At 42.1% G+C, this 24,508-nt stretch overlaps 1 protein-coding gene across 2 annotated transcripts in view; it reads left to right on the plus strand.

The window, feature by feature from the left end:
• LOC115125938 (eukaryotic translation initiation factor 5B-like) overlaps positions 1–24,508 on the plus strand; it is a 37,049-nt gene that overhangs the window by 4,397 nt on the left and 8,144 nt on the right. Inside the window, exons 3-16 of one of the 2 annotated variants that reach the window (XM_065018901.1) lie at positions 151–217; positions 2,783–3,512; positions 3,644–3,673; positions 4,010–4,230; positions 4,320–4,569; positions 4,671–4,757; positions 4,895–4,966; positions 5,057–5,322; positions 5,409–5,627; positions 6,276–6,343; positions 6,431–6,572; positions 6,816–6,947; positions 8,659–8,841; positions 9,046–9,207. In XM_065018901.1, the coding sequence (XP_064874973.1) occupies positions 151–217; positions 2,783–3,512; positions 3,644–3,673; positions 4,010–4,230; positions 4,320–4,569; positions 4,671–4,757; positions 4,895–4,966; positions 5,057–5,322; positions 5,409–5,627; positions 6,276–6,343; positions 6,431–6,572; positions 6,816–6,947; positions 8,659–8,841; positions 9,046–9,207 (2,629 nt within the window). The remainder of the gene's footprint in view (positions 1–150; positions 218–2,782; positions 3,513–3,643; positions 3,674–4,009; positions 4,231–4,319; positions 4,570–4,670; positions 4,758–4,894; positions 4,967–5,056; positions 5,323–5,408; positions 5,628–6,275; positions 6,344–6,430; positions 6,573–6,815; positions 6,948–8,658; positions 8,842–9,045; positions 9,208–24,508) is intronic. The other variant, XM_065018902.1, reaches the window with a different exon arrangement.

Raw genomic sequence — 24,508 nt, forward strand, 5'->3', positions numbered from 1 at the left:
TCTTTATTTCTCTCTCTTCGACAGTAATGAACGCTCCATTTTAAAATAACTAAGGAAGTAAGAACCAACTGTTGGAGGGAAATATTTCTACACTTGCCTTGGACTTTGCAGCCTACTGTGTATTGATCATAATGATTTGATCTTTAACAGTGAAGACGACATCCTGAAGGAGCTGGAGGAACTGTCTCTTGAAACCACAGGAGCTAAAGGCAGCAAGGTGAAGTGTAGCCATATGCTCATCTTCAAATGTAATGACCTTATACCAGGCTATAGCCCAATGCTAATCTGCATATGTAATGACCTTATACCAGGCTATAGCCCAATGCTAATCTGCATATGTAATGATCCTATACCAGGCTATAGCCCAATGCTAATCTTCATATGTAATGATCCTATACCAGGTTATTGCCCAGTGCTAATCTGCATATATAATGACCCTATACCAGGCTATAGCCCAATGCTAATCTGCATATGTAATGATCCTATACCAGGTTATTTCCCAGTGCTAATCTGCATATATAATGACCCTATAGTAGGCTATAACAGGGTTTCCGTTAGCCAGTAATAGCCGGCTTAAAAAAATAAATTAGAAAAGCTGATAATGTGTTTTAGCCTATTGACGGAAATTAATTAGCATAATTTAGTGTAATTAAATTGCCGCTTGTGTATATTCGTTATGCATCTTTTTAATCACATGTGCACAGCATACAGATACTGAGCCTTAAACCAGGAAAATCTGTCAGACAGAGCTTTTATAAGCCCAATCATTGCACAACAATTGTAAATGCAATCGTGGGTTGAAAACACTTTTGTGGCCACGATTAAAAATACTTGCTATTTTTTTATTTCTCTACTGGTAATTGAAGCGTGCTTCCCATTCGTCATTCAAATGTGCAGGAAACGGAAGGCAGGCTTCATCAGGCTTCACACATCCCTTTGCATTGAGCTGGAGGCAGTATGCATTTTGAAAACGTATAGCTACTTAATTGTTTGAACCCTCAACGTTTTACGACATATTATGGGGCGTGTTTTACCTTGCTTCAAAGTAGACTAGGCAGAATCCCACCATATCCGTGGAGGGAAATATTTTATACAGACTATAGACTATTTCTCTTCTTTTCTATTGGTTATCAACTTTCTTTCATTGTCCGGTAGCCAAATGCACATTCCCGCCTAGCCTACTGCCTTGTGCACATTGCTGACTTAATAATCTTAAAAAAAAATGTTTTAAACATTTAAGCTAAATGTTGTGATCTGTTGCGCCCGACTCGTTGCTTTTTAAAGTATGTTTTATGTATCCGAGGCCTACTGGTTGTATGAAGTTGGGATCTATCGTTCTACAACTGTCCCAGAGTCTGTTTGGGCTCTTTCCATTTCAACAAACGGACCAATAGAATAGGTCAACTTTTCTACTATGGGAGATAGTAGATTGACAGGCACATGCACAGTGATAAAAGGCTAGGGAATGCTAAGGTTTCCCTAAGTAAATGTTATTAAATTGCCAAAATGATATAGCCTGATTAGCCTACTCCTGTCTATACAGAAATAAATCAAATCATTTAAAATAGGCTGTTAAGCATGATTTGGCCACAGAGGATCGTTAGCCTCCTCTAGCCTTAAAAAGGTTTAATACCTTGTGGATTGTTTTAAATCCCATTGCCTACAGTTGGAAGGAAAGGCAGCACGCGGAATTTGGGCAGCACACGTGGAAAATGCCAAATAGATTATTGTTGAGTTATGACTGTCAATGAAAAGAGGCCCAGCCAGGCATATTGGAATATTTCGAAATTCAATCATGGGAAAACGTAGTTTGGAAAGAAGCATGGCTATTGCTGTAAAGAGAAGACAATGAAAACACTCTAATCTGTAAATTCTCAACTCAATTGAGCGTACAACAGTCAATCTTATTGGCACCAGCAGAGACATCGGCCATATCCCCGTTGAGTGCGCTTTGCTCATATTCACTCTTTATCATTGTCGTGTCAGTGTCACTTAAAAGTTTGTTTTTGTACTATAATTTTCCTCCTCCAGTTTAGATGGACGTCATATTCTGTCACCCTTTCCGGTAGACCTATTATATTGTGAGTGTCAGCAGAGTAGGCTACCCTGTCATTTGGCATTTAAAAAAAAAGATTCTGCTAATGTCTGCAGTCATATAAAGTGTAGTAGAATTGCATGAAATGTGTTTTTATAAAAGGCCATATTTGTTTTATGTGCACAGAAAGAAAAAACGTATCTGATATAGCCGAGGCTCCGCATTCAACAGTCTTTTTTGCGAACAGTGATTGAGTTATATTATTAATCAAAATGTTGACTGTCCGATTTACTCCTTAAGAATAGTAAGTTATCTTACATAAGTCTGCTAATGCGATGATTCATGGAATGCTTTATTCTAAAGGGCCATTTTTCCTGGGAAAAATAGCTTCCCCAAACTTGAAACTCGCCGCCTATTTTTGCTGTTCGTCACTTGTCTTGTTGGACAGATATTCTAACATCTTCAAAGTGCGCGGTAAGAAGGACACAGGTCACTGCATCCTTGACTTGCATGTTCTGTTAAAATTACTATAATCTAAATGTGATGACTGTTATTCTGGGCACGTGGGTGGACGCCTAGTCAGGGTATGCACCCAATGCATAGTCCTATGGGTCCAGTCATGTCTGGCGCCACAGTTTCTAACCGGAAACCCTGGGCTAATAGCCCAATACTAATCTGCTTATGTAATGACCCTGTCTGGCAAAGCACATGCTTCTATGGAGCACTCATCACTTCCGCAATCCACAGAAACCAGACGCCACAGACGAGCCGGAGAGTGCCGCCGAGCCCCCGCCGCCCACCAAAGCAGAGAAGAAGAAGACACGGAAGGGCAAGCGAGCCAGCCTGGAGGATGACGACGGGGACGACGAAGAGGTTTCGGGTACGGGTGACGTGGAAGACGAAGACAAGCAGAAGGACAAGAAGACGTCTGCTGCCCCCACTGCTGCTGCTGGCTCAGACTCGGAGGACGACGCCTCACGGACCCGGAGGAAACCCAAGGCAGGGAAGAAAGGAGGCCGCAAGGAGGCCTCGGACGAGGAAGAGGAGGATGACGATGGCGATGCGAGGAAAGGAGAGGGGGGAGGGGAGGATGATTCAGATGATGACGACTCGGTGGACGCGTCGCAGGCTGGAAAGAAAGGCAAGAAGAAGAAGGGCAAAGCCAAGGCAGACAGTGAAGAAGAGGAAGAGGAGGAGGGAACCTTCAAGATGAAGACGGCAGCTCAGAAGAAGGCAGAGAAGAAGGAGAGAGACCGCAAGAAGAAAGAGGAGGACAGGGCTAAGCTGAAGAAGCAGAAGGAGAAGGAGGAGGAGAAAGAGGGGAGTATTGAGGTTGCAGCAGTGCCTAAGAAAGAGAAAGAGGTAGTGAAGAAGAGTGAGCCAGCGGTGGCCCCAGCAGCAGCCCCAACCCCAGCAGCGGAGACGGAGGCAGCAGCAGAGATTGAAGATCAGGAAGGGGCTGATCCTCAAGGAGAAGGTGAGATTTACAATTGGTTTATATTGTATCCATTCCACAGCCTAAACGGCAAGACTTTACAATGAGTTGCCCATATGCCATGTAGGAACTACTTTAGTTTTAATGTGTAAATGCTTATCTGTACCCATTAGCTGCCGATGAGGTGCTTGAAGCAATTAATGGTAAGAGAAGGAAAATAACAGATTTCTGCTTCAAGGTAGCTTGTTAGATGCCTTAATTTTGCTGGACCCCAGGATGAGCAGCATAATACATACAAATACACGTGTTAATGTGTAGTTGCATGCAGTTACAATAGTAGAAGTCTACTGATCTTAATTCTGTACCCATTAGCTGCCGATGTGGTGGTAGAAACAATGAATGAACCCAATGGTGATGTTTTCAAAGTAGTTAAAAGTGGCGTTACTGTGTAGTTAATGCAATTAGTCCAAAATGTAGAAATGGCTTGCATAGTTACTGTGCTGTGACTGATTTCTGTCGGGGGTTTTGTGCTACTTCAGAAGAGGAAGGGGGAGACAAGAAGGGCAAGAAAGACAAGAAGAAGAAGAAGGGGGACAAGGAGAAGGAGAAAGAGGAGAAGAAGAAGGGACCCAGCAAGGCCACAGTGAAGGCCATGCAGGAGGCTCTGGCTCACATGAAGGAGGAAGAGGAGCGCGCCAAGAAGGAGGAAGAGGAGAACCTGCGTCGCCTGGAAGAGCAGGAGGCTCAGAGACTGGAGCAGGTTAAACACACACACACACACACACACACTGTATACACACACACACACTGACCTCTTACCAACTGACCTCTTCACTGTAACACCTACAGGAGCGTCTGGAACAGGAGCGCAAGGAGAAGAAGAAACAGAAGGAGAAAGAAAGGAAGGAGAGGCTGAAGAAGGAGGGCAAACTGCTGACCAAAGCCCAGAAAGAGGCCCGGGCCAGGGCAGAGGCCACACTTGAACTCCTGAAGGCCCAGGGTATTGAAGTGCCATCCAAAGATGACTCAGTGCCAAAGAAGAAGCCAGTGTACGGAGACAAGAGGAAAAAGAAGCCCCAACAAGCACAGACCCCTGAAGGTAACAGCCTCTTCCAATCCACATCAAATACATGTCCAACTGCAAAGTCATCTATCTATTTGTTTGTGCCTCGTCCCTCATTCCTCCTCTTCCCCGGTCAGAGATCTCAGAGGTCATGTCACCCACGTCGGAGATGGCAGAGCCAATCATCTCACCGATGGCAGTGGAAACTCCCGAAGTAGCAGCAGGTAAAATGGACCATAGATCTTGGAGACGGAGCCTGCCTTAATGTCCTCCGCTTGTTGTCCAGATCTGGGTGTAACGCCAGACAACTTTCATTGCCCCAGTCACATTTTGTGTCGTGTCTTCCTGTCCCTCCCCCCAGAGATAGAGCAGAAAGCTGAGTCTGCAGTTGATGACTGGGAGGCTATTGCTGAGACCATCGATCAGGACAAAGGTAAGACAGGACAGACTTTAGGTTTTTAGCAATATGGCAATATCTCCCAAAGGCTTGGTGGCTTACATAACGTCTCTTCTCCCTCTACAGAGCTGAAGACGGTCCACATTGAGGTGAAGCCAGAGACGCCAAAGCAGCCCCAACAGAAACCCTTGTCACAGCCGGAGGAAGAGGACGAGGAGGAAGAGGATGATGATGAAGAGGAGGAAAGTGAGGAGGAGGAGGAGGAGAGTCAGGCCCCAGCCACTAAGAAGAAGGGAGGGAAGGAGAGCTCAGAGTCCAGTAGTGACAGCGACTCCGATGACGATCGCACTAAAGAGGAGCGGATCTACGACAAGGCCAAGAAGCGTATTGAGGTAGTCTTTCACAAACGCACATCCTATCAACATTGTTAAACGGTAGGGAAGTGTAATGTTGTTGTCTCTGTGCTCCTCCTGTGTAGAAACGGCGAGCAGAGAACATAAAGAACATAAACCTGGACAAGCTCCGCTCCCCTGTCGTCTGTGTACTGGGCCACGTAGACACAGGCAAGACCAAGATCCTGGACAAGCTGAGGCATACACACGTACAGGACGGAGAGGCAGGAGGGATCACCCAACAGATCGGAGCCACTAACGTACCGCTGGAGGCCATCGTAGAGCAGACCAAGATGGTGAAGAACGTGAGTACTGCTGCTCCTCTCCCTTCAGCTCAGACCCAGTCATACACTGAACAGTGACCGTACACTGAGTGTACAAAACATTAGAAACACCTTCTGTTTTGCCCTCAGAACAGTCTAAATTCGTTGTGGCATGGACTCTACAAGGTGTCAAAAGCGTTCCACAGGGATGCTGGCCCATGTTGACTCCAACACTTCCCACAGTTGTCAAGTTGGCTGGATGTCCTTTGGTTGGTTGACCCTTCTTGATACACACTGGAAACTGTTGAATGTGAAAAACACAGCAGCGTTGCAGTTCTTGACACACTCAAACCGATATGCCTGTCACCTACCACCTTACCCCGTTCAAAGGCACTTCAGTGTTTTGTCTCGCCCATCCACCCTCTGAATGGCACACATACACAATCCATGTACCAATGCTTAAAAATCCTTCTTTAAACTGTCTCCTCACCTTCATCTGCACTGATTGAATTGGATTTAACAAGTGATCAATAAGGGATCATAGTTTTCACCTGGATTCATCTAGTCTGTCTGTCATGAAAAGTGCAGGTGTTCCAAATGTTTTGTACACTCAGTGTGTGTATGGCATTGGATTTGAATAGATAGTTGGTGTTTAATGGCTCTTTAATCATTTAATTGTTTCCTCTTCAGTTCAACAACGAGGCCATTAAAATCCCAGGAATGCTGATCATCGACACCCCAGGCCACGAGTCTTTCAGGTAAACCCTCATTCAGAAACATGTGTGTCCACTGCCCTAAATGTGTTTGTCCTGACTGCGTCTCGCTCCGTCTGTCTGTGTGTCCAGTAACCTGAGGAACCGGGGCAGCTCTCTGTGTGACATAGCCATCCTGGTGGTGGACATCATGCACGGCCTGGAGCCTCAGACCCTGGAGTCCATCAACCTGCTCAAGGAGAAGAAGTGTCCCTTCATTGTAGCACTTAACAAGGTCAGTCTGTCTGGTCAGACATGCTCATAGCTTACCTCTGGGATGGATGGATGGATAGATGTCTAGTAGAGGACTTGCATGTATTAAAGGCACTCAGTGGCCCACAATTCACTGGGAATAAAGCTACCAGGATACAATAGCTTGCGGAAGTCTTTTTTTTCTCACAAATAGTTAATTGGTTGCCCATCCATGTGACGTGTATTTTTGTCCCTTCTATTCGTTCCATTTCTATGTCTACTCCAGATTGACCGTCTGTACGACTGGAAGAAGAGTCCGGACACAGATGTGGTGGCCACACTGAAGAAGCAGAAGAAGAACACCAAGGATGAGTTTGACGAGAGGGCCAAAGCTGTCATCGTGGAGTTCGCCCAGCAGGTCACTAACTATATGAACAACGGAGGGGGAAAGAGTTTTGGCGTTGACCGCACTTTTCACAACTATGACAGACAAAATGAGAAAAAAATTCAGAAAATCACATTGTAGGATTTTTTATAAATTTATTTGCAAATTATGGTGGAAAATAAGTATTTGGTCACCTACAAACAAGCAAGATTTCTGGCTCTCACAGACCTGTAACTTCTTCTTTAAGAGGCTCCTCTGTCCTCCACTCGTTACCTCTATTAATGGCACCTGTTTGAACTTGTTATCAGTATAAAAGACACCTGTCCACAACTTCAAACAGTCACACTCCAAACTCCACTATGGCCAAGACCAAAGAGTTGTCAAAGGACACCAGAAACAAAATTGTAGACCTGCACCAGGCTGGGAAGACTGAATCTGCAATAGGTAAGCAGCTTGGTTTGAAGAAATCAACTGTGGGAGCAATTATTAGGAAATGGAAGACATACAAGACCACTGATAATCTCCCTCGATCTGTGGCTCCACGCAAGATCTCACCCCGTGGGGTCAAAATGATCACAAGAACGGTGAGCAAAAATCCCAGAACCACACGGGGGGACCTAGTGAATGACCTGCAGAGAGCTGGGACCAAAGTAACAAAGCCTACCATCAGTAACACACTACGCCGCCAGGGATTCAAATCCTGCAGTGCCAGACGTGTCCCCGTGCTTAAGCCAGTACATGTCCAGGCCCGTCTGAAGTTTGCTAGAGAGCATTTGGATGATCCAGAAGAAGATTGGGAGAATGTCATATGGTCAGATGAAACCAAAATATAACTTTTTGGTAAAAATTCAACTCGTCGTGTTTGGAGGAAAAAGAATGCTGAGTTGAATCCAAAGAACACCATACCTACTGTGAAGCATGGGGGTGGAAACGACTGATCCGTGTAAAGGAAAGAATGAATGGGGCCATGTATCGTGAGATTTTGAGTGAAAACCTCCTTCCATCAGCAAGGGCATTGAAGATGAAACGTGGCTGGGTCTTTCAGCATGACAGTGATCCCAAAACACCGCCCGGGCAACGAAGGAGTGGCTTCGTAAGAAGCATTTCAAGGTGCTGGAGTTGCCTAGCCAGTCTCCAGATCTCAACCCCATAGAAAATCTTTGGAGGGAGTTGAAAGTCCGTGTTGCCCAGCAACAGCCCCAAAACATCACTGTTCTAGAGGAGATCTGCATGGAGGAATGGGCCAAAATACCAGCAACAGTGTGTGAAAACCTTGTGAAGACTTACAGAAAACGTTTGACCTCTGTCATTGCCAACAAAGGGTATATAAGAAAGTATTGAGATAAACTTTGGTTATTGACCAAATACTTATTTTCCACCATAATTTGCAAATAAATTTATTAAAAATCCTACAATGTGATTTTCTGGATTTTTTTTCTCATTTTGTCTGTCATAGTTGAAGTGTACCTATGATGAAAATTACAGGCCTCTCTCATCTTTTTAAGTGGGAGAACTTGCACAATTGGTGGCTGACTAAATACTTTTTTGCCCCACTGTATATATTTATATTCTGGTCTCTGACATTGCTCGTTCTGATATTTCTTCATTTCATTCGTATGTTGTTATTGTGTTAGTCATTACTTCACTGGTAGAGCTAGAAAGATAAGCATTTCACTGCACCTTTAACATCTACAGATCTGCGTATGCGACCAATGAACTTTGATTTGATTGTGTATTCGTACAGGGTCTGAACGCAGCCCTCTTCCATGAGAACAAGGACCCGAGGACCTTTGTGTCTCTGGTGCCCACCTCGGCCCACTCCGGGGACGGCATGGGCAACCTGATCGCTCTGCTGGTGGAGCTCACCCAGACCATGCTGGCACGACGCCTGGCACACTGCGACGAGCTCAGGGCTCAGGTCATGGAGGTGAGGGACAATTACTACATTACTGTCACAGTTTATGGGGACGAGGAAGAATGATCCTCCCTGTTGTTGTCACGGTTAGATTTCTGTTATTTTAGGGTCGTTTCCGTTACACCAGTCGCACTACCGTTACGTCAGTGTCATTACCGTTGTGTCATCTAACACTTAATGTTGTATTAAACTCAACGTGTCCCTGTCCATGGTCAGGTGAAAGCCCTGCCTGGTATGGGCACCACTATAGACGTGATCCTGATCAACGGGGTTCTCCGGGAGGGCATGACCGTCATCGTCCCGGGGGTGGAGGGACCCATCGTCACCCAGATCAGGGGGCTGCTGCTGCCTCCACCCATGAAGGAGCTCAGGGTCAAGGTATGGAGGAAATGTTTATGTTTATTTTAAAGAGCAGTTGTAGGAGCAGCAGACAGTTCTGACCTGATTTCAACTGGAATGTCATGCTGTCCATGACTTGGCTAGGGGTTAACCCTAACTTCCACGTCTCATTTCCACGAAATAATTGACTGATGTCAATGGCAGACTAAGCGATAATTTGACGGTGGAAGTTAGAATTAGCAGCAGGTAGTCTAGCGGTTAGAGCATTGGGCCAGTAACCGAAAAGTCGCTGGTTCAAATAACCGAACAGACAACGTGTAAAATCTGTCTGTGCCTTTGAGCAAGAGGCGCCGTGCTACTATTGCTGACTGTGTAAAACAACACATTTCACTGCACCTAGGCCCCATAATGATGATCTGTGTGTAGTATTAATGAATGATCTGATCCCCTGTCCTCTTTAGAACCAGTAGGTAGTATTAATTAATGATCTGACCCCTGTCCTCTTCAGAACCAGTAGGTATAATGAATGATCTGATCCCCTGTCCTCTTTAGAACCAGTAGGTAGTATTAATTAATGATCTGACCCCTGTCCTCTTCAGAACCAGTAGGTATAATGAATGATCTGACCCGCTGTCCTCTTTAGAACCAGTAGGTAGTATTAATGAATGATCTGACCCCCTGTCCTCTTCAGAACCAGTAGGTATAATGAATGATCTGACCCCCTGTCCTCTTTAGAACCAGTAGGTAGTATTAATGAATGATCTAACCCCCTGTCCTCTTCAGAACCAGTAGGTATAATGAATGATCTGATCCCCTGTCCTCTTTAGAACCAGTAGGTAGTATTAATGAATGATCTGACCCCCTGTCCTCTTTAGAACCAGTAGGTAGTATTAATGAATGATATAACCCCCTGTCCTCTTCAGAACCAGTAGGTATAATGAATGATCTGACCCCCTGTCCTCTTTAGAACCAGTAGGTAGTATTAATGAATGATCTAACCCCCTGTCCTCTTCAGAACCAGTAAGTCTAATGAATGATCTGACCCCCTGTCCTCTTCAGAACCAGTAGGTCTAATGAATGATCTGACCCCCTGTCCTTTTTAGAACCAGTAGGTAGTATTACTGAATGATCTGACCCCCTGTCCTCTTTAGAACCAGTAGGTATAATGAATGATCTGACCCCCTGTCCTCTTTAGAACCAGTAGGTATAATGAATGATCTGACCCCCTGTCCTCTTTAGAACCAGTAGGTAGTATTAATGAATGATCTGACCCCCTGTCCTCTTTAGAACCAGTAGGTAGTATTAATGAATGATCTAACCCCCTGTCCTCTTCAGAACTAGTAGGTAGTATTAATGAATGCTCTAACCCCCTGTCCTCTTCAGAACCAGTAGGTATAATGAATGATCTGACCCCTGTCCTCTTTAGAACCAGTAGGTATAATGAATGATCTGACCCCTGTCCTCTTTAGAACCAGTAGGTAGTATTAATGAATGATCTGACCCCCTGTCCTCTTTAGAACCAGTAGGTAGTATTAATGAATGATATAACCCCCTGTCCTCTTCAGAACCAGTAGGTATAATGAATGATCTGATCCCCTGTCCTCTTTAGAACCAGTAGGTAGTATTAATGAATGATCTGACCCCCTGTCCTCTTTAGAACCAGTAGGTAGTATTAATGAATGATATAACCCCCTGTCCTCTTCAGAACCAGTAGGTATAATGAATGATCTGACCCCCTGTCCTCTTTAGAACCAGTAGGTAGTATTAATGAATGATCTAACCCCCTGTCCTCTTCAGAACCAGTAAGTCTAATGAATGATCTGACCCCCTGTCCTTTTTAGAACCAGTAGGTAGTATTACTGAATGATCTGACCCCCTGTCCTCTTTAGAACCAGTAGGTATAATGCATGATCTGACCCCCTGTCCTCTTTAGAACCAGTAGGTATAATGAATGATCTGACCCCCTGTCCTCTTTAGAACCAGTAGGTAGTATTAATGAATGATCTGACCCCCTGTCCTCTTTAGAACCAGTAGGTAGTATTAATGAATGATCTAACCCCCTGTCCTCTTCAGAACTAGTAGGTAGTATTAATGAATGATCTAACCCCCTGTCCTCTTCAGAACCAGTAGGTATAATGAATGATCTGACCCCTGTCCTCTTTAGAACCAGTAGGTATAATGAATGATCTGACCCCTGTCCTCTTTAGAACCAGTAAGTCTAATGAATGATCTGACCCCCTGTCCTCTTCAGAACCAGTAGGTCTAATGAATGATCTGACCCCCTGTCCTTTTTAGAACCAGTAGGCAGTATTAATGAATGATCTGACCCCCTGTCCTCTTCAGAACCAGTAGGTATAATGAATGATCTGATCCCCTGTCCTCTTTAGAACCAGTAGGTAGTATTAATGAATGATCTAACCCCCTGTCCTCTTCAGAACCAGTAGGTATAATGAATGATCTGACCCCTGTCCTCTTTAGAACCACTAGGTAGTATTAATTAATTATCTGACCCCCTGTCCTCTTTAGAACCAGTAGGTAGTATTATTAATGAATGATCTGACCCCCTGTCCTCTTTAGAACCAGTAGGTAGTATTATTAATTAATTATCTGACCCCCTGTCCTCTTTAGAACCAGTAGGTAGTATTAATGAATGATCTGACCCCCTGTCCTCTTTAGAACCAGTAGGTAGTAGTATTAATGAATGATCTGACCCCTGTCCTCTTTAGAACCAGTAGGTAGTATTAATGAATGATCTGACCCCTGTCCTCTTTAGAACCAGTAGGTAGTATTAATGAATGATCTGACCCCTGTCCTCTTTAGAACCAGTAGGTAGTATTAATGAATGATCTGACCCCCTGTCCTTTTTAGAACCAGTAGGTAGTATTAATGAATGATCTGACCCCCTGTCCTCTTCAGAACCAGTAGGTATAATGAATGATCTGATCCCCTGTCCTCTTTAGAACCAGTAGGTAGTATTATTCATGAATTGTCTGACCCCCTGTCCTCTTTAGAACCAGTAGGTAGTATTATTAATTAATGATCTGACCCCCTGTCCTATTTAGAACTAGTAGATAGTATTAATGAATGATCTAACCCCCTGTCCTCTTTAGAACCAGTAGGTAGTATTATTAATGAATGATCTGACCCCCTGTCCTCTTTAGAACCAATAAGTCTAATGAATGATCTGACCCCCTGTCCTCTTCAGAACCAGTAGGTCTAATGAATGATCTGACCCCCTGTCCTTTTTAGAACCAGTAGGCAGTATTAATGAATGATCTGACCCCCTGTCCTCTTCAGAACCAGTAGGTATAATGAATGATCTGATCCCCTGTCCTCTTTAGAACCAGTAGGTAGTATTAATGAATGATCTAACCCCCTGTCCTCTTCAGAACCAGTAGGTATAATGAATGATCTGACCCCTGTCCTCTTTAGAACCACTAGGTAGTATTAATGAATTATCTGACCCCCTGTCCTCTTTAGAACCAGTAGGTAGTATTATTAATGAATGATCTGACCCCCTGTCCTCTTTAGAACCAGTAGGTAGTATTATTAATTAATTATCTGACCCCCTGTCCTCTTTAGAACCAGTAGGTAGTATTAATGAATGATCTGACCCCCTGTCCTCTTTAGAACCAGTAGGTAGTAGTATTAATGAATGATCTGACCCCCTGTCCTCTTTAGAACCAGTAGGTAGTATTAATGAATGATCTGACCCCTGTCCTCTTTAGAACCAGTAGGTAGTATTAATGAATGATCTGACCCCTGTCCTCTTTAGAACCAGTAGGTAGTATTAATGAATGATCTGACCCCCTGTCCTTTTTAGAACCAGTAGGTAGTATTAATGAATGATCTGACCCCCTGTCCTCTTCAGAACCAGTAGGTATAATGAATGATCTGATCCCCTGTCCTCTTTAGAACCAGTAGGTAGTATTATTCATGAATTGTCTGACCCCCTGTCCTCTTTAGAACCAGTAGGTAGTATTATTAATTAATGATCTGACCCCCTGTCCTATTTAGAACTAGTAGATAGTATTAATGAATGATCTAACCCCCTGTCCTCTTTAGAACCAGTAGGTAGTATTATTAATGAATGATCTGACCCCCTGTCCTCTTTAGAACTAGTAGGTAGTATTAATGAATGATCTAACCCCCTGTCCTCTTCAGAACCAGTAGGTATAATGAATGATCTGACCCCTGTCCTCTTTAGAACCAGTAGGTAGTATTAATGAATGATCTGACCCCCTGTCCTCTTTAGAACCAGTAGGTAGTATTATTAATGAATATCTGACCCCTGTCCTCTTTAGAACCAGTAGGTAGTATTATTAATTAATGATCTGACTCCCTGTCCTCTTTAGAACCAGTAGGTAGTATTATTAATTAATGATCTGACTCCCTGTCCTCTTTAGAACCAGTAGGTAGTATTATTAATGAATGATCTGACCCCCTCTCCTCTTTAGGACCAGTAGGTAGTATTATTAATGAATGATCAGACCCCCTGTCCTCTTTAGAACCAGTAGGTAGTATTATCAATTAATGATCTGACCCCCTGTCCTCTTTAGAACCAGTAGGTAGTATTATTAATGAATGATCTGACCCCCTGTCCTCTTTAGAACCAGTAGGTAGTATTATTAATGAATGATCTGACCCCCTGTCCTCTTTAGAACCAGTAGGTAGTAGTATTAATGAATGAGCTGACCCCCTGTCCTCTTTAGAACCAGTAGGTAGTAGTATTAATGAATGATCTGACGCCCTGTCCTCTTTAGAACCAGTAGGTAGTATTATTGAATGATCTAACCCCCTGTCCTCTTCAGAACCAGTAGGTATAATGAATGATCTGACCCCTGTCCTCTTTATAACCACTAGGTAGTATTATTAATTAATGATCTGACCCCCTGTCCTCTTTAGAACCAGTAAGTAGTATTAATGAATGATCTGACCCCCTGTCCTCTTTAGAACCAGTAGGTAGTATTAATGAATGATCTGACCCCCTGTCCTTTTTAGAACCAGTAGGTAGTATTAATGAATGATCTGACCCCCTGTCCTTTTTAGAACCAGTAGGTAGTATTAATGAATGATCTGACCCCCTGTCCTCTTTAGAACCAGTAGGTATAATGAATGATCTGACCCCCTGTCCTCTTTAGAACCAGTAGGTATAATGAATGATCTGACCCCCTGTCCTCTTTAGAACCAGTAGGTAGTATTAATGAATGATCTGACCCCCTGTCCTCTTTAGAACCAGTAGGTAGTATTAATGAATGATCTAACCCCCTGTCCTCTTCATAACTAGTAGGTAGTATTAATGAATGATCTAACCCCCTGTCCTCTTCTGAACCAGTAGGTATAATGAATGATCTGACCCCTGTCCTCTTTAGAACCAGTAGGTAGTATTAATGAATGATCTGACCCCCTGTCCTCTTTAGAACCAGTAGGTAGTATTATTAATTAATGATCTGACCCCCTGTCCTCTTTAGAACCAGTAGGTAGTATTATTAATGAATGATCTGACCCCCTGTCCTATTTAGAACTAGTAGGTAGTATTAATGAATGATCTAACCCCCTGTCCTCTTTAGAACCAGTAGGTAGTATTATTAATGAATGATCTGACCCCCTGTCCTCTTTAGAACCAGTAGGTAGTATTAATGAATGATCTAACCCCCTGTCCTCTTCAGAACCAGTAGGTATAATGAATGATCTGACCCCTGTCCTCTTTAGAACTAGTAGGTAGTATTAATGAATGATCTAACCCCCTGTCCTCTTCAGAACCAGTAGGTATAATGAATGATCTGACCCCTGTCCTCTTTAGAACCAGTAGGTAGTATTAATGAATGATCTGACCCCCTGTCCTCTTTAGAACCAGTAGGTAGTATTATTAATGAATTATCTGACCCCTGTCCTCTTTAGAACCAGTAGGTAGTATTATTAATTAATGATCTGACCCCCTGTCCTCTTTAGAACCAGTAGGTAGTATTATTAATGAATGATCTGACCCCCTGTCCTCTTTAGAACCAGTAGGTAGTATTATTAATGAATGATCTGACCCCCTGTCCTCTTTAGAACCAGTAGGTAGTATTAATGAATGATCTGACCCCCTCTGTCCTCTTTAGAACCAGTAGGTAGTAGTATTAATTAATGATCTGACCCCCTGTCCTCTTTAGAACCAGTAGGTAGTATTAATGAATGATCTAACCCCCTGTACTCTTCAGAACCAGTAGGTCTAATGAATGATCTGACCCCCTGTCCTTTTTAGAACCAGTAGGCAGTATTAATGAATGATCTGACCCCCTGTCCTCTTCAGAACCAGTAGGTATAATGAATGATCTGATCCCCTGTCCTCTTTAGAACCAGTAGGTAGTATTAATGAATGATCTAACCCCATGTCCTCTTCAGAACTAGTAGGTAGTATTAATGAATGATCTAACCCCCTGTCCTCTTCAGAACCAGTAGGTATAATGAATGATCTGACCCCTGTCCTCTTTAGAACCAGTAGGTATAATGAATGATCTGACCCCTGTCCTCTTTAGAACCAGTAAGTCTAATGTATGATCTGACCCCCTGTCCTCTTCAGAACCAGTAGGTCTAATGAATGATCTGACCCCCTGTCCTTTTTAGAACCAGTAGGCAGTATTAATGAATTATCTGACCCCCTGTCCTCTTCAGAACCAGTAGGTATAATGAATGATCTGATCCCCTGTCCTCTTTAGAACCAGTAGGTAGTATTAATGAATGATCTAACCCCCTGTCCTCTTCAGAACCAGTAGGTATAATGAATGATCTGACCCCTGTCCTCTTTAGAACCACTAGGTAGTATTAATTAATTATCTGACCCCCTGTCCTCTTTAGAACCAGTAGGTAGTATTATTAATGAATGATCTGACCCCCTGTCCTCTTTAGAACCAGTAGGTAGTATTATTAATTAATTATCTGACCCCCTGTCCTCTTTAGAACCAGTAGGTAGTATTAATGAATGATCTGACCCCCTGTCCTCTTTAGAACCAGTAGGTAGTAGTATTAATGAATGATCTGACCCCCTGTCCTCTTTAGAACCAGTAGGTAGTATTAATGAATGATCTGACCCCTGTCCTCTTTAGAACCAGTAGGTAGTATTAATGAATGATCTGACCCCTGTCCTCTTTAGAACCAGTAGGTAGTATTAATGAATGATCTGACCCCCTGTTCTTTTTAGAACCAGTAGGTAGTATTAATGAATGATCTGACCCCCTGTCCTCTTCAGAACCAGTAGGTATAATGAATGATCTGATCCCCTGTCATCTTTAGAACCAGTAGGTAGTATTATTAATGAATGATCTGACCCCCTGTCCTCTTTAGAACCAGTAGGTAGTATTAATGAATGATCTGACCCCCTGTCCTCTTTAGAACCAGTAGGTAGTAGTATTAATTAATGATCTGACCCCCTGTCCTCTTTAGAACCAGTAGGTAGTATTAATGAATGATCTAACCCCCTGTACTCTTCAGAACCAGTAGGTCTAATGAATGATCTGACCCCCTGTCCTTTTTAGAACCAGTAGGCAGTATTAATGAATGATCTGACCCCCTGTCCTCTTCAGAACCAGTAGGTATAATGAATGATCTGATCCCCTGTCCTCTTTAGAACCAGTAGGTAGTATTAATGAATGATCTGACCCCCTGTCCTCTTTAGAACCAGTAGGTAGTATTAATGAATGATCTAACCCCATGTCCTCTTCAGAACTAGTAGGTAGTATTAATGAATGATCTAACCCCCTGTCCTCTTCAGAACCAGTAGGTATAATGAATGATCTGACCCCTGTCCTCTTTAGAACCAGTAGGTATAATGAATGATCTGACCCCTGTCCTCTTTAGAACCAGTAAGTCTAATGAATGATCTGACCCCCTGTCCTCTTCAGAACCAGTAGGTCTAATGAATGATCTGACCCCCTGTCCTTTTTAGAACCAGTAGGCAGTATTAATGAATTATCTGACCCCCTGTCCTCTTCAGAACCAGTAGGTATAATGAATGATCTGATCCCCTGTCCTCTTTAGAACCAGTAGGTAGTATTAATGAATGATCTAACCCCCTGTCCTCTTCAGAACCAGTAGGTATAATGAATGATCTGACCCCTGTCCTCTTTAGAACCACTAGGTAGTATTAATTAATTATCTGACCCCCTGTCCTCTTTAGAACCAGTAGGTAGTATTATTAATGAATGATCTGACCCCCTGTCCTCTTTAGAACCAGTAGGTAGTATTATTAATTAATTATCTGACCCCCTGTCCTCTTTAGAACCAGTAGGTAGTATTAATGAATGATCTGACCCCCTGTCCTCTTTAGAACCAGTAGGTAGTAGTATTAATGAATGATCTGACCCCCTGTCCTCTTTAGAACTAGTAGGTAGTATTAATGAATGATCTGACCCCTGTCCTCTTTAGAACCAGTAGGTAGTATTAATGAATGATCTGACCCCTGTCCTCTTTAGAACCAGTAGGTAGTATTAATGAATTATCTGACCCCCTGTTCTTTTTAGAACCAGTAGGTAGTATTAATGAATGATCTGACCCCCTGTCCTCTTCAGAACCAGTAGGTATAATGAATGATCTGATCCCCTGTCCTCTTTAGAACCAGTAGGTAGTATTATTCATGAATTGTCTGACCCCCTGTCCTCTTTAGAACCAGTAGGTAGTATTATTAATTAATGATCTGACCCCCTGTCCTATTTAGAACTAGTAGATAGTATTAATGAATGATCTAACCCCCTGTCCTCTTTAGAACCAGTAGGTAGTATTATTAATGAATGATCTGACCCCCTGTCCTCTTTAGAACTAGTAGGTAGTATTAATGAATGATCTAACCCCCTGTCCTCTTCAGAACCAGTAGGTATAATGAATGATCTGACCCCTGTCCTCTTTAGAACCAGTAGGTAGTATTATTAATGAATATCTGACCCCTGTCCTCTTTAGAACCAGTAGGTAGTATTATTAATTAATGATCTGACTCCCTGTCCTTTTAGAACCAGTAGGTAATTAATGAATGATCTGACCCCTGTCCTCTTTAGAACCAGTAGGTAGTATTATTAATGAATGATCTGACCCCTGTCCTCTTTAGAACCAGTAGGTAGTATTATTAATGAATGATCTGACCCCTGTCCTCTTTAGAACCAGTAGGTAGTATTATTAATGAATGATCTGACCCCTGTCCTCTTTAGAACCAGTAGGTAGTATTATTAATGAATGATCTGACCCCTGTCCTCTTTAGAACCAGTAGGTAGTATTATTAATGAATGATCTGACCCCTGTCCTCTTTAGAACCAGTAGGTCCTCTTTAGAACCAGTATTAATGAATGATCTGACCCCCTGTCCTCTTTAGAACCAGTAGGTAGTATTAATGAATGATCTGAACCCCTGTCCTCTTTAGAACCAGAACCAGTAGGTATATTAATGAATGATCTGACCCCTGTCCTCTTTTATTAATGAACCAGTAGAACCAGTAGGTATTAATGAATGATCTGACCCCTGTCCTCTTTAGAACTTAGAATTAATGAATGATCTAACCCCTGTCCTCTTCAGAACCAGTAGGTTATGAATGTCCTCTTCTGAACCAGTAGGTATAATGAATGATCTGACCCCTGTCCTCTTTAGAACCAGTAGGTAGTATTAATGAATGATCTGACCCCTGTCCTCTTTAGAACCAGTAGGTGATCTGACCCCTTAACCAGTAGGTAGTATTATTAATGAATGATCTGACCCCTGTCCTCTTTAGAACTAGTAGGTAGTATTAATGAATGATCTAACCCCCTGTCCTCTTTAGAACCAGTAGGTAGTATTATTAATGAATGATCTGACCCCCTGTCCTATTTAGAACTAGTAGGTAGTATTAATGAATGATCTAACCCCCTGTCCTCTTTAGAACCAGTAGGTAGTATTATTAATGAATGATCTGACCCCCTGTCCTCTTTAGAACCAGTAGGTAGTATTAATGAATGATCTAACCCCCTGTCCTCTTCAGAACCAGTAGGTATAATGAATGATCTGACCCCTGTCCTCTTTAGAACCAGTAGGTAGTATTAATGAATGTTCTGGCCCCCTGTCCTCTTTAGAACCAGTAGGTAGTATTATTAATGAATGATCTGACCCCCTGTCCTCTTTAGGACCAGTAGGTAGTATTATTAATGAATTATCTGACCCCCTGTCCTCTTTAGAACCAGTAGGTAGTATTATTAATGAATGATCTGACCCCCTGTCCTCTTTAGAACCAGTAGGTAGTATTAAATGAATGATCTGACCCCTGTCCTCTTTAGAACCAGTAGGTAGTATTAATGAATGATCTGAACCAGTAGGTAGTATTATTAATGAATGATCTGACCCCTGTCCTCTTTAGAACCAGTAGGTAGTATTAATGAATGATCTGACCCCCTGTCCTCTTTAGAACCAGTAGGTATTATTAATGAATATTATTTTAGAACCAGTAGAATTATTAATTAATGATCTGACCCCTGTCCTCTTTAGAACCAGTAGGTAGTATTATAATGAATGATGTATTAATGAATGATCTGACCCCTCTGTCCTTTAGAACCAGTAATGTATTAATTAATGATCTGACCCCTGTCCTCTTTAGAACCAGTAGGTAGTATTAATGAATGATCTAACCCCCTGTACTCTTCAGAACCAGTAGGTCTATCTGACCCCTGTCCTCTTTAGAACCAGTAGGTAGTATTATTAATGAATGATCTGACCCCTGTCCTCTTTAGAACCAGTAGGTAGTATTAATGAATGATCTGACCAGTAGGTATAATGAATGATCTCTGTCCTCTTTAGAACCAGTAGGTAGTATATTAATTAATGATCTGACCCCCTGTCCTCTTTAGAACCAGTAGGTAGTATTAATGAATGATCTAACCCCCTGTACTCTTCAGAACCAGTAGGTCTAATGAATGATCTGACCCCCTGTCCTTTTTAGAACCAGTAGGCAGTATTATTAATGAATGATCTGACCCCCTGTCCTCTTTAGAACTAGTAGGTAGTATTAATGAATGATCTAACCCCCTGTCCTCTTCAGAACCAGTAGGTATAATGAATGATCTGACCCCTGTCCTCTTTAGAACCAGTAGGTAGTATTAATGAATGATCTGACCCCCTGTCCTCTTTAGAACCAGTAGGTAGTATTATTAATGAATTATCTGACCCCTGTCCTCTTTAGAACCAGTAGGTAGTATTATTAATTAATGATCTGACCCCCCTCTTTAGAACCACTCTGACCCCTGTCCTCTTTAGAACCAGTAGGTAGTATTATTAATGAATGATCTGACCCCCTGTCCTCTTTAGAACCAGTAGGTAGTATTATTAATGAATGATCTGACCCCTTTAGAACCAGTGTCCTCTTTAGAACCAGTAGGTAGTATTAATGAATGATCTGACCCCCTTTAGAACCAGTCCTCCTTTAGAACCAGTAGGTAGTAGTATTAATTAATGATCTGACCCCCTGTCCTCTTTAGAACCAGTAGGTAGTATTAATGAATGATCTAACCCCCTGTACTCTTCAGAACCAGTAGGTCTAATGAATGATCTGACCCCCTGTCCTTTTTAGAACCAGTAGGCAGTATTAATGAATGATCTGACCCCCTGTCCTCTTCAGAACCAGTAGGTATAATGAATGATCTGATCCCCTGTCCTCTTTAGAACCAGTAGGTAGTATTAATGAATGATCTAACCCCCTGTCCTCTTCAGAACAAGTAGGTATAATGAATGATCTGACCCCTGTCCTCTTTAGAACCACTAGGTAGTATTAATTAATTATCTGACCCCCTGTCCTCTTTAGAACCAGTAGGTAGTATTATTAATGAATGATCTGACCCCCTGTCCTCTTTAGAACCAGTAGGTAGTATTATTAATGAATGATCTGACCCCCTGTCCTCTTTAGAACCAGTAGGTAGTAGTATTAATGAATGATCTGACCCCCTGTCCTCTTTAGAACCAGTAGGTAGTATTAATGAATGATCTGACCCCTGTCCTCTTTAGAACCAGTAGGTAGTATTAATGAATGATCTGACCCCCTGTCCTCTTTAGAACCAGTAGTTAGTATTAATGAATGATCTGACCCCCTGTCCTTTTTAGAACCAGTAGGTAGTATTAATGAATGATCTGACCCCCTGTCCTCTTCAGAACCAGTAGGTAGTATTAATGAATGATCTAACCCCCTGTCCTCTTCAGAACCAGTAGGTATAATGAATGATCTGACCCCCTGTCCTCTTTAGAACCAGTAGGTAGTATTAATGAATGATCTGACCCCCTGTCCTCTTTAGAACCAGTAGGTATAATGAATGATCTGACCCCCTGTCCTCTTTAGAACCAGTAGGTAGTATTAATTAATTATCTGACCCCCTGTCCTCTTTAGAACCAGTAGGTAGTATTAATGAATGATCTAACCCCCTGTCCTCTTCAGAACTAGTAGGTAGTATTAATGAATGATCTAACCCCCTGTCCTCTTTAGAACCAGTAGGTATAATGAATGATCTGACCCCTGTCCTCTTTAGAACCAGTAGGTAGTATTAATGAATGATCTGACCCCCTGTCCTCTTTAGAACCAGTAGGTAGTATTATTAATGAATTATCTGACCCCCTGTCCTCTTTAGAACCAGTAGGTAGTATTATTAATTAATGATCTGACCCCCTGTCCTCTTTAGAACCAGTAGGTAGTATTATTAATGAATGATCTGACCCCCTGTCCTCTTTAGAACTAGTAGGTAGTATTAATGAATGATCTAACCCCCTGTCCTCTTCAGAACCAGTAGGTATAATGAATGATCTGACCCCTGTCCTCTTTAGAACCAGTAGGTAGTATTATTAATTAATGATCTGACTCCCTGTCCTCTTTAGAACCAGTAGGTAGTATTATCAATTAATGATCTGACCCCTGTCCTTTAGAACTTTATTATTAATGAGAACCAGTAGGTAGTATTATTAATGAATGATCTGAATGATCCCCCTGTCCTCTTTAGAACCAGTAGGTAGTATTATTAATGAATGATCTGACCCCTGTCCTCTTTAGAACCAGTAGGTAGTAATATTAATGAATGATCTGACCCCCTGTCCTCTTTAGGTAGAACCAGTAGGTAGTATTATTAATGAATGATCTGACCAGTAGGTAGTGTCCTCTTTAGAACCAGTAGGTAGTATTAATGAATGATCTAACCCCCTGTCCTCTTCAGAACCAGTAGGTATAATGAATGATCTGACCCCTGTCCTCTTTATAACCAGTAGGTAGTATTAATGAATGATCTGACCCCTGTCCTCTTTAGAACCAGTAGGTAGTATTATTAATTAATGATCTGACTCCCTGTCCTCTTTAGAACCAGTAGGTAGTATTATCAATTAATGATCTGACCCCCTGTCCTCTTTAGAACCAGTAGGTATTAATGAATGATCCTCTTTAGAACCAGTAGGTAGTATTATTAATGAATGATCTGACCCCTGTCCTCTTTAGAACCAGTAGGTAGTATTATTAATGAATGATCTGACCCCTGTCCTCTTTAGAACCAGTAGGTAGTAATATTAATGAATGAGCTGACCCCTGTCCTCTTTAGAACCAGTAGGTAGTAGTATTAATGAATGATCTGAACCAGTAGGTATATTAATGAATGTCCTCTTTAGAACCAGTAGGTAGTATTAATGAATGATCTAACCCCCTGTCCTCTTCAGAACCAGTAGGTATAATGAATGATCTGACCCCTGTCCTCTTCAGAACTAGTAGGTAGTATTAATGAATGATCTAACCCCCTGTACTCTTCAGAACCAGTAGGTATAATGAATGATCTGACCCCTGTCCTCTTTATAACCACTAGGTAGTATTAATTAATTGTCTGACCCCCTGTCCTCTTTAGAACCAGTAGGTAGTATTATTAATGAATGATCTGACCCCCTGTCCTCTTTAGAACCAGTAGGTAGTATTATTAATGAATGATCTGACCCCCTGTCCTATTTAGAACCAGTAGGTAGTATTAATGAATTATCTGACCCCCTGTCCTCTTTAGAACCAGTAGGTAGTATTAATGAATGATCTGACCCCCTGTCCTCTTTAGAACCAGTAGGTAGTATTAATGAATGATCTGATCCCCTAGGTATAATGTCCTCTTTTAGAACCAGTAGGTAGTATTAATGAATGATCTGACCCCCTCTTTAGAACCAGTAGGTGTCCTCTTTAGAACCAGTAGGTAGTATTAATGAATGATCTGACCCCCTGTCCTCTTTAGAACCAGTAGGTAGTATTATTAATTAATGATCTGACCCCCTGTCCTCTTTAGAACCAGTAGGTAGTATTATTAATGAATGATCTGACCCCCTGTCCTATTTAGAACTAGTAGGTAGTATTAATGAATGATCTAACCCCCTGTCCTCTTTAGAACCAGTAGGTAGTATTATTAATGAATGATCTGACCCCCTGTCCTCTTTAGAACCAGTAGGTAGTATTAATGAATGATCTAACCCCCTGTCCTCTTCAGAACCAGTAGGTATAATGAATGATCTGACCCCTGTCCTCTTTAGAACCAGTAGGTAGTATTATTAATGAATGATCTGACCCCCTGTCCTCTTTAGAACCAGTAGGTAGTATTAATGAATGATCTGACCCCCTGTCCTCTTTAGAACCAGTAGGTAGTATTATTAATGAATGATCTGACCCCTGTCCTCTTTAGAACCAGTAGGTAGTGATTAGAACCAGTTAATGAATGATCTGACCCCTGTCCTCTTTAGAACCAGTAGGTAGTATTATTAATGAATGATCTGACCCCCTGTCCTCTTTAGGACCAGTAGGTAGTATTACTGACCCCTGTCCTCTTTAGAACCAGTAGGTAGTATTATTAATGAATGATCTGACCCCTGTCCTCTTTAGAACCAGTAGGTAGTATTATTAATGAATGATCTGACCCCTGTCCTCTTTAGAACCAGTAGGTAGTATTATTAATTAATGATCTGACCCCTGTCCTCTTTAGAACCAGTAGGTAGTATTATTAATTAATGATCTGACCCCCTGTCCTCTTTAGAACCAGTAGGTAGTATTAATGAATGATCTGACCCCCTGTCCTCTTTAGAACCAGTAGGTAGTAGTATTAATGAATGATCTGACCCCCTGTCCTCTTTAGAACCAGTAGGTAGTATTAATGAATGATCTGACCCCTGTCCTCTTTAGAACCAGTAGGTAGTAAATGAATGATCTGACCCTTCAGAACTGTCCTCTTTAGAACCAGTAGGTCTGAGTCCTCTTTAGAACCAGTAGGTAGTAGTAATGAATGATCTGACCCCTGTCCTCTTTAGAACCAGTAGGTAGTATTAATGAATGATCTGACCCCCCTGTCCTCTTTAGAACCAGTAGGTA

This window comes from Oncorhynchus nerka, linkage group LG5 (genome assembly GCF_034236695.1).
Source record: "Oncorhynchus nerka isolate Pitt River linkage group LG5, Oner_Uvic_2.0, whole genome shotgun sequence".
In the NCBI taxonomy this organism is placed as follows: domain Eukaryota; kingdom Metazoa; phylum Chordata; class Actinopteri; order Salmoniformes; family Salmonidae; genus Oncorhynchus; species Oncorhynchus nerka.